The following is a 17974-nucleotide window of genomic DNA, read 5'->3' as shown; positions in this document are numbered from 1 at the left end:
CTTTATAGAAGTAACTTATTCTACATCGAAACTGAAATTTTTGGCTTCTTGGAAAATTTATCGGCCGATTTTGCAATTTTGTATCAAGAAAACATGATAACATAGAAGATGGAACAATTTTGATAATTCTTGCAACTCGACGTCATACTTCAGGAATTTTTTTAAGTTGAAACTCGGATTTTCGAAGAAATTTTTCGTCAAAATCTTCGATTTTGTACTAGAAGAACATAATCTTGCAGAAGGTAGTATTATCTCAATAATTATTGGAATTTGATATCATTTCTGGAGATTTCCGAAAGCTATTTTGTATTCCCTTTTATACGATTCCTTTTTAAAATTCGCGAATTCTATTTCATTTCCCGATTTCATTTTTTTAATTTTTGTGAGTAATGCAAGATGCTGATAAACTATTCTGATTTACTGAAACTCTTTTTAAATGCATTTTGTATAATTATTTTACAATTCCATAATTTCCAAAAACGTTGTTGCTGATTGCTCTTTGTTGCTGTTGGTTAGCTGTTTGTGGTATCCTGATTATTGCTTCTGTCCCCAAAGTAGCTTTTCCGTAATCGATGTAAAAAAAGCAATTTATTTCTAATACTTAAATAAACCATTAAGCAATTTTTGTTCTTTCGTTAAGAATATTGTCAATACTAATGAGATTAAAAATTTAAAGGAATATGGTAACTAAAAAGTCTTATTTAGGAAAAACTTTCTCATTAATTGTTATGTTATTTTTATATCGTAATAATAGTATTATTTATTATATTTGGTTCTAGCTGAAGAGAATGATTTAAATAACGGATCATTTATTCAGTTGGCTGAATATGAAACGAAAAAATAGCTGATTGAAATATAGAAGAAAATAAAGATACGTAAGAAGCTTTACTTAAGATCAGCGTTGAATTGTACTCTTACTTCTCATCTTATCTTAAGAAGGTATTCTAATACATGAATCTTTTCCAAGAATATGCGCAAATGTTTCTCTAACTGTACCGATGGCTAGTGATAGCGGGGAGTATGCACAGTCCTACAGTTGGTACCAGCGCGATGGAGGAAATTGAGAAATTACGATTTTGCATATATTACGGTTGAGTTTCAGCTTTTGCATTGATCAGTAATTTGATATATCAACCCTAATTATTAAGTCAGTTGAAGAAAATCTAGTATTACTTGGTATTGCGTACTATTTATGCTGTGATCTCAATTATGGTTTCATTAACAACTGAGAAGAATCAACGATCACACGTATTAGTACCGGTACTTCTTAGTGCATGTGTAATTCCAATTTCTATGGTGTTTTGGGTTATAAATGTAGCATATTCGACTTTTTATTCGGATTCTGGAAATTACTTTAAACGTATGTTAAATAATTAGTCGCAGTATGACGACTTTTTGTTTTACATTGTACCGTTCCGATTGTTTTGGAAAATATAACCTTCTTTTTTAGAGAATCTAGTCATATCACCATGGAGATGGCTAACCGTAGTTGTGTTTCCAATTTTTATGGCCTTTTGGGGGTTGAGAAGAAAGAGTGTGGATATTAGTGGCGCTATTCTTGGTAATAAACTTTATCTCGAATTTTACAATTTGTAAGAAATGTACTTTATAGACAGAATAAAGTATTCTCTATTTAGGTTATTTGATATTGTTACTGTTTATATAATATGACTGGTTGAATATATTGTTCATTATTAAAATACAACAAAAATATTGAAAATATATAATGTAAAATGCAAACAATTGAAATAACTATGAATAAAGTATATGGTGGTTATATTATGTAACTTATATTTAATAAGTTTCTATTTGCATTGTAAACTATTTATGGAATATTGTATTGCAGGATTATTTATGGGTTTTGTTCTGACACTTACCAGTTTTTCTCATGTGGCTTGTCTCTTTGCATTCCTTTTTTCTTCAACTAAAGCAACTAAGTTTTGTGCTAAGGAAAAGAAAAAGTTTGAATTTGACTTTAAGGAAGGAGGTCAAAGAAATTGGATTCAAGTGCTATGTAATGGCGGTATGGCAACGCAGTTAGGTCTCTTATACTTATTGGATGTAGGAAGTGCAGAGCACCCAATTGATTTTGACAAATATTACAGAAGTTCCTGGTTGTCAGTAGGAATCTTAGGTACATTCATCAATAATGTATGTTATGTCCAAAGTAAATAATTTTAGAATTTAGAAACTTAATTTCAAAAATGTACTTGTTGCTGTTAATTATTATAATTTGTTAGGGGCTTTCGCTTGCTGTAACGGAGATACTTGGGCTTCAGAAATTGGGACAGTTGTGGGTACTAAAGATCCTTTTCTTATTACCACACTAAAAAGAGTTCCACGAGGTAAGAATATTGAAACCTAAATGTTCTGTATTTGTATAAGAAGAAAATATAACGGACAATTAGCCAAAGATAAGCAACTAAATATGGAAATACTAGTCTTTATTAATGATATCATTATCTAAAAATGTTTTTAAACGATTGTTATATCAAGTTTAAGATCTTACATTTCATTGGTAATCTATTTGTAGGGACAAATGGTGGTATTTCCTGGGTAGGTTTGCTCGTTTCTATACTAGGTGGTATAACTGTGGGTTTATCTTATTATTTAACAGTATTGATAACTGTAGACACAGTTATACTGCAATTAGCAGCGCCACAGTGGCCAATTATTATTATTGGAGGAATTGGAGGTCTCTTTGGTAGTGTAATAGACTCATTTTTAGGAGCTATGTTGCAATATTCTGGTAAGATATCTATTTTATATTATCATTTGGAATATAAATGTAACTTACAATCAAATTGATAATTTGTATTTTTAACCATAGGAATAAATGAGAAAGGGAAAATAGTAGAACGTCCTGGAAAGCATGTGAAACACATATGTGGTAGACAAATTTTGGATAATCACAGTGTAAATCTTTTATCTAGTGTTATCACTGCACTTACACTACCAGAAATTGCAAAATTAATTTTAAGTATTTAAGGAAATACATGTATAATTATAATGTCATTAAGTGTATATATATAGTTTTTTGCATGTTCAACCAATTATATATACATGAAAGAAATATATTTATGGCGAATATTTTCTACATCTCTATTTTGTATAAAAATTGCGTGATGAAATTTGATATGACTTATAATTTATATCTATAAAAAGCAAATATGTAAAAGTTGTATTCTTTGGAAGTAGGCTTGAAATCAAAAATGTATTTAAAAAATATTAAATTACATTATATAAAGTTATATTTTGATTGTAATTTGAATCTCAATAAAAACTTACTAAGCACAACTTAATAGCACAATTTTTTGTTAATAAAATATTTAATGTAAAAATTAAGAACTGTTTTGTTCGTTAACATGAAATGAAAACGTTCGCCTTTCAAATTTGAAAGTGATAAGCAATCTAATTGAAAAGAGTTTGAGAACTTGAATTATATCAATGTGTCTCAAATTCAATATACATTAATCTTTTACAAACTCATCTATCTCAAAATTTTGAATGTTTAATTAATTACGAAGTTTTAGTTAATACAATCATCGATTCTTGTACCAGATTATTTTACCAATCCTTTCAAGAAAATAAAAAGCTTCTTCAGTAAATCCTAATTCTACAATAAAATATATATATATATATATGTATATATATGTGCAAGTACAAGCATAATATTTTTTCCTTCTTTTTCTTTTTAACGCTTTCTCAAGGCGTGAATACGAAAAAATACTCCAAAGTATATCTCCTTGTAAATAAATGTCACGCTTACAATCTCTATGAATTAATAAAACAAAATATCCAAACAAGCGATATATTATATTCTCCTATCTTAAATTAATTCGAGATCAAAAAATAATGTATTCTCTTTTTAATAATATCACTCATTCATTAGAACTTATACAGAACTGGCCTTCACAACTCTAATTATCAAATTGCAGTGGCTACAAAAACTATTTTCATACCGTTGTATTTATTATAACATTTATATACTAATTAATTAGGTCCAAGTATATTAAATTTCGTACAATTTAATTTTTATACAACTAAAAAATTTGATACTGTGAAAGTGAAACGTATAGAATCTGACAAAAAGTTTCATTGGAAGATACAATACTTTTTGTAGCCATTGTATATATACCTTTTTCACTAATTCTCAACATTCTCATTTCAGAATAAAACGACGTTCATCACTTCCAACAGCTTTCATAAAAAAAAAAATGATCATTTAGTACATGCACTCTTAAAAGGACTCCTTCTTCATGTTCCCTATATTATTGACGCGATCTTTAAGCTCCTTAATCTTCTCGCCATAGAATAAAACTCTCTTTGATGTTCGCTCTATGACGTTCTTTCGCCAGCTTCAGTCTCTCATTGATCAGCCGTCAAAATTATCAACACTGCGTCTGATCGTAGTCGGACAACTCGTTGGACTTAATGAGCATCCTGGCGTGATTGTTGTGACTATTGGGGACGGGAGTAGCGGCGACCAGTTGAACGATCTGCTGACGGTCGTCCACGGCTCGTTTTTCGTCCGGAACTTCCAGCACAGACGACCGATAGTCACACCTTCTCCTCTCCCGGCATCGGACCTGCGGTCGAGCGGATAAACTGAAACAGTCAACGTCCCACAATGGTCTTGACACGGGCACGTCGTCACTGGCACGACACGGACAACTCTCTCCCTCGCTCTCCCTTTCGTTCACGCCACTCTCTGTTTTGTTAGTTAGCTGTTGCTCGTGCCATTCTAGGGCCTATGTACAGCGGCAGGCTGGACGATGTTAGTTTTAGGATTTCACCGTTTATTGCGGACTTGATCGCGGTCCGCATCGCACCATTGACTAGTCGTGCAATCCAATATTTTTCTGCTTTTTACTTTTGAGTTTCTTTTTGGTTTTTGACTTTTTTGCTTTGGCTATCGTGCTCGTTGAAGCGTGACCGTGACTCTTGGTGGGACAGCGGGGCGTATTTTAATAGATTGACAACGATTGCTCTAGTTCGTACGTGCTGAGAAAGTGATAAATGCAGAGCGATGAAGTTTAGATTTGAGATGAAATTAGTGGATCTACTGGTTTGTTATATGTGGTACATGTTATTTGATTTTGACGTTGACGAGGAATTAGGAGTTGGTTCTCGGTATGAAGGGGATGGGAGATGAAGCGTGAGTCTGACCTTATTAAATTATATGACAACAGCGAATTTCGGTTATTGCATTGCTGCAGAGATCAATACTTTCCTGCAGAGTCATGCGATCATTCTTAATAAATATCTTGCTTGCATCTTGACCTCCATTTCTCTCGAGCAAGAATGAATCTCGAAAATTTATGAAGGACATCCGCAACCTTACGACATTAGGAAGAACGTAGTTCAAACGATTGGCTATGTACAAAGCGGTTCTTACGATTTATTAAGCGATCAATTGTGGTTTCTTCATAGACTGTAACAGTTTCAGCAATATGGAAGATTCCCTACAGATTCCTTCGGAAGCCTTTCGTAGGTGCTGTAAGCTTTTGAAGGTCCAGGAAAACTTCTAAAGTTTTAAACAATTTTCACTGTCTTTCGTTAAAAAGTAAGCTTTCCGTTTTCTCTAGAAAGATTACTTTTTTCTTTCTGTATGCTACAGAATTTTCATGAATGTTGTACATAAGTACTATTTGGTTCTTCAAAGAATTTTTAAAAACCTTGGAAGAACTTTTCCAAATCTTTACAAGTGTTAAAAAGCTTAACAACTTTAACAAGATTCTAATAAAGTCTGGAAACATTTCAACGGCTCTTCAACTTTTAATAAACATTGTAGATATAATTGTTTATAATACCTCCAAGGATAAGAAGGAACAATTACAAAACTACACATACTTTCCTCTAGAACTAGGCATTATTTTCTTAACAAATATTACACAATCCGGATCCAGTCGAAACCTTAAATGAATTTCTCAATGATGAAAGAAAATCAATCAATAATTTGATTAAGAAAAGGGAAAAAGAAGAGAGAAGAAAATGGATAATCTTAGCAGTTTACATAGCGTGAACAATTGTGAATGAAAAGTATGATATAAACAAGAAAAGAATACAGACGTAAAATACAAGAGATATGGAAATACGAATGATGGTGTTCCATTTAAGGCGCTTTCATTTCTATGGCTGTTATGATTGTTCTACGTCTTGTGAATTTGCCGTACCGAGACGGTGGTAGCTGTGCAAGAATTGGCCCGATTCCGCAGAAGAGCTGTGCCCTCCCATCTTCTCTTAAATTGCGCTATTACCTACGCAAGAGCAACATTTATTAGCGAACAGGTTTTCTCCTTTCTTTGCATACTAGCTAACTAGAACTGGCGTAGGTAGAATTCTTCTACTTACCTCACCGTTGCAGAAACAGAATAAAACGGCCACGCAGAGACCCTGCGAAAGAATGGTCGGTAATTGAACAAATTTGATATTTATGTTCAATATATATGTCGGAGATGAAAGGACATCGGGACCTTTCTTTTGGAGTGATTGGGAAAACCCCGAATACCCTAGCCCGGACTTTTATTGTAGCTACCCTTGAGCAATAAAAAATGGGAAATAGTTGTAAGACGCTAATCCGATTATGTGTACTCAGGGTTTATGACGATGGGCTTCGGCTCGAGGTAACATAATGAGTCGCCGAACGTAGCCGCAGTCACGGGACGGACATTTAACAACAGAGGTATGGAATAATTATGCAGCTCTCCTTAAAAGCAAAGATTGACCCGAGAAGTGAGGAGGGGACTATGTAAGGGCAGTTCCATTTGTACTGGAAATTAGTTAGGTATCGAAAAAGTTATGGAGTTAGTTATTGAGAGAGTCATTACGACTCGTACGTTGAGTCACACCAGGATCGTGTATCATATCGGATTCGTCTTCCACATCGTGGCTGTGGATTCGTATCAAACCTAAATTCATTGTCAGCGACTTCTCGTTTGTCCGATTGCCGTTATTACCTGTAACCTCTTGTAATCATCACCTCGGTACACATAACGATCGGTTAGAATACCTAACCACGATGGTCAATTCGAGTGAAGGTTCATCAGACGCCCATACTTCCAATCCTTCTCCGACATATATTTATCTAAATCTAATATTCATAATATTTGCCTGTATAAGAAATTTTATATTCTACATTTTCGAACTCGGTGACTTGATAATTTTTATTTGTTCGATTTTTTTAATTAATTTGAAGATATTGAAAGTATAACGAAAGTTGAAGATCGAATGTATTTAATACTTGTCGGGTTAGCGTTAGGATTAGAGCTGGGGTAAGGGCGTGAAAGAAACCTTCGTTGTGATTAAACATTGTCGTTATGCAATAGAGAAGATATTGACTAGAGCAAGTATGATTGTTACAGATATCGACAAGTAACCGTGGTAATTAGATACTCGAGACGCTAATGACAATGATCCTAGGTTCGATAACGAATTCGCGGTCAACGGGATAGTAGACGTATGCTCTCACAAAATCTAAGTCCGACTCTTGGTTAACAGATCGCGAAGACGTTATTCCTTTCCGTTAATAAAGTCGCAAGCAGGAGTGAATTTTCGTCGCGATGATGCCACCGAGGAAAACTATGACTATAACTATAAAGTTTTTTTTTTTTTTTTATATTGTTTATTTTTAATTTTACAATTTGTCCAGTGGGACATTAGGTAAAATGTTATAACATATGATTGAATAGCATGTGGATGGTTACCCCCAGCGGGGTGCCATCTTCGCGTTTTTTAGTTTATATCCTTTATGAGATCAGCTGGGTGTTTCCTTTTTAGTCTTGTAACTATAAAGTGAGGGAAATTGACGTTGCTGTTAATTGGTCAATTTCCATGTCGGTGATTAGAAAAGGACGCTAGCCTTAGGTAGGTTTCCCCTATCCTCCCGTAGTTGGGACAAAGACTGTTTGTCCATTTGAAGGACTTTAGTTAACTAAATCTTAAGATTTATAACGGGTCCTCAGGCTAGCTGAACATTCACTGCAGAGACGCATCGACATCTGGAAACCATCTTACCCGGAGAACAGGGTCTGCGTGTGGCGAGCCATGGGACAGAGACCGTTGAAATGTCTATTGTCAAGTATCGCTGCAACTATTTCTTTTAAGGAGAGCTATATTGTTACTCTATACCTTTGTTAAACAAACGTTCATCCCTTGACCGCGGTTACGTTGGCGACTGGTTGTCGCCTCGAGCCCAAGCTCACTGTCACGAATCTCAAATAAGTACAATTGGGTTGAATGACAATTGTTTAATTACGGCTATGATAGAATCTAGATTACAATATTACGGGATTTTCCCAAAGTTCCAAAGGAAGGCTCCGGTGTTCTTTCATCTCCGACATACTTTTACCTATACGTATAAGAAATATCATACTATGTATCATTGAATTTATTGACGTGGTAGGTTTTATTCACTCAGTTCCTTTGATCAATTTAAAGTTATTGGAAATGTAAGAAGTTGACGAATATACCAGTGTTCAGCGTCTCGAGAAAATTAAATAATTACATTATGAACTGTAATGAAGTTCGAGTGTAAAGTAAAAGAAGATAGTATTGGTCGAATTTGATTTGTGTTGAAAAAGAAATATGAAGTCGTTCGCACCTGAAAAGAGGCCGTTATGGCGGAGAGAACTTCGTAAAATTGCTCCCAGGGGTGATTTTTCGGCGGTCTGAAGGGGATGACAAGATAATGTAGGCCCAAAAGAGGTACGAGGAGCAGTGTCGCTCTGACAAGAAGAAAAATATTAAGTTATAAATATTAAATTCTAATATTAGTATTTGTATTAATTTATAATTTAATTATATAAATATTAAATATTATTTTCTCCAATTTTTGTTATTTCATTTGTGTGATAATTTGTCGATTAAAAAGAACGAAGAAAGGGATTATACGTCGATCGACGTATTTCGAAGACATTCCAAAATTGATGAACAGGAAATTGAATAAATTTCTTTAGTTCTAATTATGAATAAAAGAATAATTCTCTTGACTAAACTAATACACGGAAAGAAATTATAATTAATTACCGAAATGCTTGACGCATAGACCTGGAAGGTTGCGTGCCAATCGTAGGACCAGCTCTCAGTTTCATCAATAGAACTCGAACGATGTTGAAGAGGAAAAGCACGTTCAACAGAGTGGAAACGCAGACTGGGTAGACCAGCACGTTCATATAGTTACCCTCGTTGATCCAACATCTAACATATCAAAGCAGTCTAATATAATTTATAGCGTTGTAAAGAAATTTTCGTTCAAACTACCCCTCACAAGATTAAACGCATCGATCAAGAAGAAATATTCATATAACAAGCAATCCGAATTTTACGACCGAATATTCGATGAAAAGAAAGCTTATGAAATCCTAATTGCTTCTTGAAAGCTACCTTCCAAAAGATTTCCAAATTTTCTGAAATTCAGCTAATTTCAAGCCCCCGTTCCCAATTTATTTCTCAAAAAATCTCACTCTATTGAGTTTCTTGGTTCTATTTGGTTCGACCCTTTCATCGTTGATTTTATAGTCCAGTGACAAGACGCTCGGTGCTGAAGACATTTTGCGATCGATTGATTTTACGCTATGCGGAATCCGCGGAATTTGTGGCCTCAGCGTGGCGAACACGAGTTTCATAGAACGTACTATTACGGTTTCATTGGTCAAAGGGTTAAAAGTTTGTCGTTGACAAGGATCGCGAGATGCGAAATTTGTCTGACACTTTCCTGACGATTAATAAATATTCTTCCACGTGGTGAAGCAATGTGAACATTATTCAACATATATATCGTGCTGATCATTAACTCCTATAACAGAATCCCTTTGTTCATTACGGAGTTCGTGGTCTCTGGTAAACGACGCTAATTCAATTGCCATGGTTTTGATCCTTCGATATACGTCTTTCATGGTGTGTCACGATGCCGCAGGTACGTTCCTACTTGCAGCTATCGTATATGTAGCCTATTTGAAATCAGATCTGAGCTTGTTTCTCCCTTTACAAACACAGTTGTTACGAGCCAGCTGTCTCTATTAAATTTTAGCATATTTATGTAGCTTGATAAATTTGATAAATTTGAATCCCATTGATAGCGTCTTTAATTGCTAAAGTTATTTCGAACGCGAACCAAGACTTACTCCTTTCTAAAGGAAAGTGTATTTTCGAAAGGTAATATGTTCCATAGATTTTGCTATTGGAAATTACTAGAGCAAAACGCACGCGTATATCGAGATAACAAAATTTGAAATTTTCGTAATAGGATTTATGTGACAAAATCAACCGTCGTTTATATTTTTCAATATCTCTATTACAAAATTTTCCACAAAATGTTCACGAAAAATTCTGTCGGCGATTCACTCTCTAACTTTTCTGTTTATATTTCTTATTTTCCTTTTTATACCTTCTACTGTTTAACGTGTATTACAAGAAATTTACTGCTTTTTTTTTTTTAATCTTTTTTGATATTTCCTTCGTCGCATTTTCGAAAAAGATATCCCGAAAAGATTCTACCAACAATTCGCTGTTCTTTTTACTCTATAAGTTGTATTTTTCTTGCATTATTATCCCATCTCACACTCTTCTTATCAACATCCATTTCCAAGAAACGGAAAACACCATTATCCGATAGTAAATATTTCTGTGCCAAGACGTTAATACGACTATAATTAAGATATTCGCGAGGTACATATGTCAAATAGTCATTGATTTGATAATTACTGTCGCACTTACTGTCCGGTGTCCGCAGGGTCATCACTGGTCGCCCTCAAAGAGGCATAAATCGTGACGATGACCGCAGGTACAGGCCAACCGAGACCCATCAGCCACTTTACTAATTTATGCTCGCTGGTGAAAGCGCTAACGAGCAGAGTGTGCAGATAAAAACCCTCGCACAGCATCCAGGCGTAATTAGTAAGTAGAAAGTAATGCAGGATAATGTGTAGCAGCCGACACGTTATCTGAAAATTGTACAATCTATTCATTTCTATATACATATCTCTCTCTCTCTCTCTCTCTATGTATGTATTGTACAATCGATTCATTTCTTTATTTCATTTTTTTAATTCCTTTGAAATTCCTTATTTTGTACACATCCAAATACTTTGTACGCTTCCAAGTATTAGCTAACTGTAGATAATAATAATACTGTACGAATGTAATAAATTAACGCCGATGTGCAAGAATTTCTTTTTCTCTCGTCGTTCTCGAAAATAATCTGATTTTCCATTCTATTTGAAATTTAAATTAAACGTATTGTTTTATTTTTATTATTATTTTATTATTGCTGTCCAACGTTAATTTAATATTCCAATTGCGCAAGGAAGAGAATAACACGAAGGACGAGTAACGCAGTAAAAAATTGTCAAAATATATGTGAGAATCGTTTCGCAATTATCATATCTTCTTTATAAATTCAATTTATAAATTCATCTTATGTAACGCATTATGTCCCAATTGTTACCGATAGTCGGTACATCAGTTTGACGGTCGCACATCGGCGTTTTTATCGTATACTTCGCTTTACTTTTCCACGTTCATCGTTCCGAAAGAGTAATTGGCACATCTAGGTTATGTAATAGCCTATATGTAATCCTATCTGAAATAGCCGACAGCCCAAGAAAAAATAAAAATAGAGGCGAAGATATCCATTTTCGTGGCCGATTAGCAAATTCAGAATTTATCGAAACGATAATTACGCTAATTACTGAAACGATACGCCGTGAGACGAAATTCTCGCGTGAGTTACTGGGTCGAGTGCTAAGCAAAGAAAGAACCAAGAGAGAACGAGGACGCCACATACGTACCTCATTGTTCAATAGTAAATCCGTGTTCGCGACGATGCATCTATACCACACCAGCCATAGTGCGTTATTTACAGCGAACGAGGCGAACAAGTTCATATGAAGGGTGGTCCTTGCACACCTCAGGGAGCTGTATTCAAAGGAAGGATAATAAAGAAGAAGAAACTTTGTCCCTTGGTAAGAAACATTTCTTTTAATTCTTCGCTTTCGTTTCTTTGTTTCCTTTTTCGCTCTCTTTATAATTGGAAATTGCTCTCACGTAAAGCGCTTTGGAAATAAAGAAACGAGTTCACATTCGTACAAGAATTTTCCAATTCATTTTTGTACCGCGAGCATAAATAGGGAATAATTAAAAAGAAAAAGATCAGGCTACTGACAAGCACATCTACTAATATTTCCACGAAATTATTAAACATTCTGTATGCGAAGCAGCGATGTCGTTGCAGGTTAGAAGAGGAAGACAGAAAATGTGTTTTATATAGTTTAGAGTTAAGCGTTTTGAAACACTTGTTACAAGACTGATGTACCTGTGAGATTATCTATTGGTTTTGTTAAAAAACATTATTTATGCAATTTTAGTTTCTATTATATATGTATCTGTCGTATTTTGCGAGAAATTGAGACGACCTTGAGTTTTTTTAAGTGGCACCGTATATTTTCTTTAACATTAGTCGACCTAGCTGGACATCCTATACAAGAAAATACACTGCGTTCGTAGACGTTGTCGAAGTTAACGTACAAAAGACAACGTAGATAGAAAATTAACGTTTCGCGCGCCTCTTTTTCCCTCGTTTTTCATACATTACATTTGACACAGATTGGAATTAAAATATCTTCTAAACTAATAGTTTTTCGATATAAATAGGTTAATATCTTTTTGTAGAGAATGTCCAGCTGGATCAGCTAACGGTATAAAAAATATTCAAATTAAAAAGATTCAAAGTTACCGTCGTACACCTCAGAGAAGTATAAGATATTTGAGAATAAAATTGCATCCATACGACATAACTGGTTTAAAACGTTCCTCGATAAAATCAATAGGTAACGAGTTACTTTAGACAACACTTCTCACTGACTCTGTACGCAGTATGTTTAATTTGCAATATTTGATGTAAGAGGCAATATATGTATTTGCAATGGGATGGATGCGTGTTGCGTTGGATGCTCGAAGAGTTGCATGGGAATGAGTGGCAATTAGAAATACATATGTAAGCCAGGTGTTTTTCCGGGCTGTGAAGCCGAAAGATGAATAGATATATTTTAAAAATTGTGTGGAATGGATCGTTGTATATCGTCATAATAAAACATGGTTAACCGAGTAATTAAATTGCATTAAGAAATAACGCAAATATTAATGTTCAATGTTTCCATCATAGCAATCTGAAGCATTTTCGTTTATATTTTACATGCAAACAAGTTGGCGTATAAATTCCAGAAAACAGAATTTCCCGTGTTTGTTTTACGCGCAAACAGCCGTGGGTGTAAAGCGTGTCACTTTTGCAAAATGTCTCTCGGAACAGGCGGACCATCGATTTCCATAATTTCCGCTCAAACACGTTTATTTTAATGTTTATTTTACTAAGAAGAAAAAAGAAAATATAATAGAAGGGAATAAGAGCTGGGTAGTAATAGACGTATAATAATAAGAGGAAGAGGAAAAGTAGAGAAAGAAGCAGGACTTTCGTCGACTCACCGGAAGTATGTGAGAATACCTAACGACAGTAGCAATGCTACCAACGATATTGCGTATCCAGCTTCGTAAAGTCCACTAATTCCTTGCTGCCACTGAAATCGAAATTTATATCTTTATTAGCGAAATCATTCTCGATAAATTGACTAATAAAACGGGGTAAAACATGCAGATTGATACGAGAAGACTGATTTCACTTTTTGTAGACTTTTCAATTTTCTGCAGACTCGTAATAAAAAATTGCTCGAATTGCTCGAGAAATAAATGAACTACTTTTAAGGATTTTATGTATTGTAAGGAGACAGCATAAATAATGAAAATAATAAAAACTCCAAGGTGAATTTTAATTTACGGAATTGATGAATGCTATTATTTATTATTATTTCTGAGTAATTCCTACTTGTTTGCCTAAAAAAATTGGTACAATTTAGAAAATTTATATTCCCGGTTTCCCATTAGGATTTTCAGAATCTTTCGAGCTGGCGTATGAAAATAGAAAAAGCGATATGGATACAAGTTTTGTTAACGTTCTTATCCGTAAACGTTACGGATAAAAAACGAGAACAAGTTTTAAATGTTTGTTTTTCGCATGGAAGATTATGATCAAGAGTCGAATCTTATAAAAGAGAATTGCAACGAGATCGTGGAATAAATATGAACTATAGCAGCAGGAACGCATGAAGCTGAAGAACAGTCGATGCTTGGTTGCAGAAATATAAATAATGCTAAGTTTCCTACGAGAACGTAAGCAAGATATGGATATAATACCTCGAAGAAAATTCCAAGATACCTACACATTCTGACATAAGGAAACCTTCTACAAAATTTAGTATCGCGAAATTTTATATTCAGCAGGTGAAATGCAATTTTTTTCTTCGCTTTCAGTTTCTCCCTCTATTTCACGCCGATTATTTTTCCACACCATCTATTTTCTTTTTCCGACAAAGAAATGATCAATTTTTAAGAACCAGAGAATAGCAATATCGTTCATATTCTATACACTGATACTATAATAACGAGAAGTTTAATCTAAAAATGTTTATCATACATGTTAAAAACCTAACGTTGTCATAGAACGCTCAGTTAGAAAGATAAATCGTGTCATGGATCATAATAAGATTAACATTGATCGTGTAAGCGTATTTAGATATAATCGTCTGATTATTTTCACGTGCACGTTTCGCTACTCCAATTCAAAAAACCAACAAATATTTCATCGTCCACTTCATCAAATGCAAACCATAGAAATTACCGAGTCATTTTTTTTTTTAATTCCCGAAATATTTTCAATAAAGGATTAAAATAGAAAGATGGGCAATTGTAGACGCATACTCCTCATCCGAGATACGTTGAACATGATGCAACGTATCGCGTAATTTGCGGCAAGGAATGATCTTGACGATTCAATGAACGCTATACGTATGGTATAGAGCAGAGAATGATCCGATTGCACGATCAATTACTTTTGAATGCGACATGTTCACTCTTTTTGTCTCTCTATTTCTATGTGGACAACGTGATCAATGTGGACCATAAGTTACACCGCAGTTGCTGCAGTTGAACAGTTGGTTGTGCGTTGAACGACAACTTTCGCGTCGTCTAATTACATTTATTAGCCTTTAGTCCCGCTGAAATTGAATTGATCTTGCTATTAAGTGCGACCGGTCATACTACTCTTCGTTCGGGCAGTTCGTCGCAAGTTTCGAAATTTCCCCATAGGCTTTTCCGCCTACCGTTTCTGTTGACTTTCCAATTTGCTTGTGGCATTTTTCAAACTTACAGCGAGTGTCAATGGAATCGTTCAAGGAAACAAAATCAATAAAACGGCGTTCTAATTATTTATTCTTAATGATTCTTTATAAATTAACGTAAACGTCCGTAATCCTTTCAGCGCTATAGCATAACATGACATCTTACGCGGTCAATTCTCAACTTTCTTATTACAATTCATTTCAAAGAACAATAGGATATTCTTATGTACATTTTCCAAAGGTAAAATGTGTTTCTATGTATTGTAAATTGACTGTGTAACAACAATCTTTCAAGATGTAGAATATTCTGATCATCGAGGTTGAAAGTTTAATAAAAATGTTACATGTTCGTCACACCTTCCAGTCTGGTCTTCCCGTATTCATCCATCCGATAAATAATAAATAGCGATTTTTTGAAAGCTTCAAAAGCCTCTCTAGAAAGCATCATCTTCACGCGTGTTTCGCGACAACAAAAATTAATGACAAGATCCACGAGCGGAAGACTCGATGTTTCCACGAATCTCACGAGAATCCCCGGATCGAATGAAAACCATTGAAACAGGATGAAACAGGATAACCGGTTAAAACGATCCTCGTGGACATTCGTTTATAAGGACGTCTCGTTTTATTGCTTCGGCACACGTTTCATTCGTCGTCGAGGGAACCACGAGACTCGTCTTTCGTGTTTCTCGCATAAAACGAGGATCATATCGTTGCTCTAACCAAGAAACAGAAGAAGATTCTCATTTACTCATATCTTAATTCGTCTTATCCGCTTCTTGGGCAGTTTCTTGCGCGGGGAAACGAGATTTTCCTCGTTATATCGCGTTTCCCTTCGCTTTCTTTGGTATCGAGATTCCTGTCTCTGGCAACAACGATAATCTTTATAAAGACACTTCACCTCGATCGTTTCATGCGGGTGTACTTGGCGGTATTACGGATTCCTCGGATATTTTGCTATTAAAATTGTGATTTTCAAAGGAATACTTCCTTCTTCTTCCTCTTCTTTCTTTTTGTTTTTGTTCATCCAGTTACCGACTGTCTTATACATTGCGTTTCTCTGCTTTGAGGTTTTAAAGTAGCCTTTGATGTTACTTAAGATGTTTCAAAGACTATTAGCTAGTACATCGTCTTGAAATTTGAAGATTCGAACATTTAGTTTGATCAAATTGATTCCTCGTTGAATCATCTTATCATTTAGTTATTAAAGAACCTTCTATTTTGTTTGGCATTTTGTATTTGAATAAATGCTTCCTGAAACGATTTCTCAAGCAGTTTCCCATTCTATTGTTTCGGCACTGTCAATTGCGTCTATTTTCGAAATAAAATACGAAGATAATTTATTATCTCGAATTGTTATTTCCCATCTTTTTCTTTTTTTTTTTTCAAATAAAAGTTATCCTAGCCTGTCTCAAAGGAGTTCTCGGAATGGTTTCAGTTTCTTTTTAATTCGTTCCTTTTAATATTGTAGACGAAGGTTTCTTTGCAAAGCGCGTAGTACGAGCTATGTACTCGGGATTTTCGAGCTTTATTGGTCGACGAATACAATGCTATAAGATCGAGATCTGTATGGTTTTTATCTTCCGTAAAGAAGAGAATATCGTCTGTCCACGATAAAATCTGTTGGTCTACGATATACGTGCACACTTTCTTGGAAATTTTGCAAATCTTATGAACTAAACAATGCTGTTGCGCGCCACAATATATAATAAAGCCTATAGGTAAAGTGTCGTCGTTAACTTTTAATGTCCTACGATGCTCGGTTATTAGCAACGATTATTTACCGTGTAGTTTGTAGAGAGAGAGAGGATTACGTAGCAATAAATTGTCAAGAAGAAAACAAGTAACAGTATCCAGATTTCAAGTTGCCATAAAAAAGAGTGCCTATTCGCATTAAAATATTTAAAGACCCAACATTTCTTCCCATCGAATGCCTGTCCATAGTCACACTGGATCACTCGCTACTATAGTGCATCATAACACAGTTGAGTTTTATTTGTTCGTATTTTATTTGTTACTGAAAATCGTCGTATCCTTTATAAATTCAACGATGAAGAGTAATAAAATTTGACGCGATTCTATTTTACATTGTTTGTATTGCTAAAATGTTGCTAAAATAATGGATTAAAGATCGAAGGATTTACAATCGGTGGAAAGACAGTACGAATGTACTCTTTCTTCCAAAAATGGAATATACATCTAGAACTTATCTCGAAGAATTTTCTTCTGAATTTTCCAGTCGTTACGAGTAACCACGGTGTTTCGATGATTGAAAACAGATTCCTCTATGGAAATTTTAACTTACTCGATCTTCTCAAAGTAAACGCTCCTCTTATGAGGTTCATTTCGACGAGCTTCTCGTTCAATTCGTTAATCACGGTCGTTCGTTGACCAGAAATTTCTACAATGACGAAATTCGCAATCGATCTGTAGAGGTTTATGTGTAGAGGATGGTTGGTCGGTGAGGTTTAATGGACGAGATCGCTCGTTGCTGAAACCGTCGAATATATTTAAAAGAATTAAATAAATTAATAAATATAAATATAAATATAAATACTGTCGAGAGACGCTCGTGCAAAAGTATTCGCTAAGACGGTGTATAAGTCGTAAAATAGGATCGCTAATTTTTTTTATTTATTATTTGTTTATATTTTACAATTTGTCCATTAGGACATTTGGTAAAATATTATAATTTAATATTTGATAAAATATAGCATGTGGATGGTTACCCCCAGCGGCACTCCATC

The 17974-nt window shown here is 34.6% G+C and overlaps 2 protein-coding genes across 24 annotated transcripts in view; one reads left to right on the top strand and one right to left on the bottom strand.

The window, feature by feature from the left end:
• The first annotated feature begins 19 nt into the window (after positions 1 to 19).
• LOC122572385 (transmembrane protein 19) lies at positions 20 to 3304 on the top strand. Of its 2 annotated transcripts, XM_043737306.1 has the most exons (8): positions 20 to 242; positions 780 to 1360; positions 1451 to 1561; positions 1847 to 2036; positions 2106 to 2134; positions 2241 to 2345; positions 2534 to 2749; positions 2831 to 3304. In XM_043737306.1, the coding sequence occupies exons 2-8, from the start codon at positions 1210 to 1212 to the stop codon at positions 2986 to 2988; spliced, it is 960 nt and encodes a 319-aa protein (XP_043593241.1). In that variant the 5' UTR covers positions 20 to 242; positions 780 to 1209; the 3' UTR covers positions 2989 to 3304. The 2 variants fall into 2 exon arrangements, with proteins under 2 accessions (XP_043593241.1, XP_043593240.1); XM_043737305.1 differs by having other exon boundaries at positions 26 to 242; positions 1847 to 2134.
• Positions 3305 to 3457: 153 nt separating this feature from the next.
• Positions 3458 to 17974, bottom strand: part of LOC122572382 (calcitonin gene-related peptide type 1 receptor-like) — a 160713-nt gene continuing 146196 nt past the window's right edge. For 17 of the 22 annotated variants that reach the window (XM_043737290.1, XM_043737285.1, XM_043737286.1 and 14 more), the window contains 8 exons: positions 13480 to 13571; positions 11790 to 11916; positions 10717 to 10943; positions 9028 to 9198; positions 8603 to 8726; positions 6355 to 6396; positions 6177 to 6260; positions 3458 to 4589 (listed from right to left, as the gene is read on the bottom strand). In XM_043737290.1, coding sequence (XP_043593225.1) covers positions 4392 to 4589; positions 6177 to 6260; positions 6355 to 6396; positions 8603 to 8726; positions 9028 to 9198; positions 10717 to 10943; positions 11790 to 11916; positions 13480 to 13571 — 1065 coding nt within the window. In that variant the 3' untranslated portion in view covers positions 3458 to 4391. Of the gene's footprint in view, positions 4944 to 6176; positions 6261 to 6354; positions 6397 to 7739; positions 8351 to 8602; positions 8727 to 9027; positions 9199 to 10716; positions 10944 to 11789; positions 11917 to 13479; positions 13572 to 17974 lie in introns of those variants that run through there. The other 5 variants (XM_043737298.1, XM_043737284.1, XM_043737299.1 and 2 more) reach the window with 5 other exon arrangements.

The sequence above is a fragment of the Bombus pyrosoma genome, linkage group LG11 (assembly GCF_014825855.1).
Source record: "Bombus pyrosoma isolate SC7728 linkage group LG11, ASM1482585v1, whole genome shotgun sequence".
Taxonomy (NCBI): Eukaryota; Metazoa; Arthropoda; class Insecta; order Hymenoptera; family Apidae; genus Bombus; species Bombus pyrosoma.
This window is presented reverse-complemented; position numbering and strand designations above follow the sequence as displayed.

Excerpts from the sequence above, each read along its gene's own strand:
- LOC122572385 (XM_043737305.1), top strand. The coding sequence starts at position 1,210 with ATGGTTTCATTAACAACTGAGAAGAATCAACGATCACACGTATTAGTA. Across the intron at positions 2,135-2,240 it reads GTTGTCAGTAGGAATCTTAG|GGGCTTTCGCTTGCTGTAAC; the intron begins GTACATTCATCA and ends ATAATTTGTTAG. Across the intron at positions 2,750-2,830 it reads AGCTATGTTGCAATATTCTG|GAATAAATGAGAAAGGGAAA; the intron begins GTAAGATATCTA and ends TTTTAACCATAG.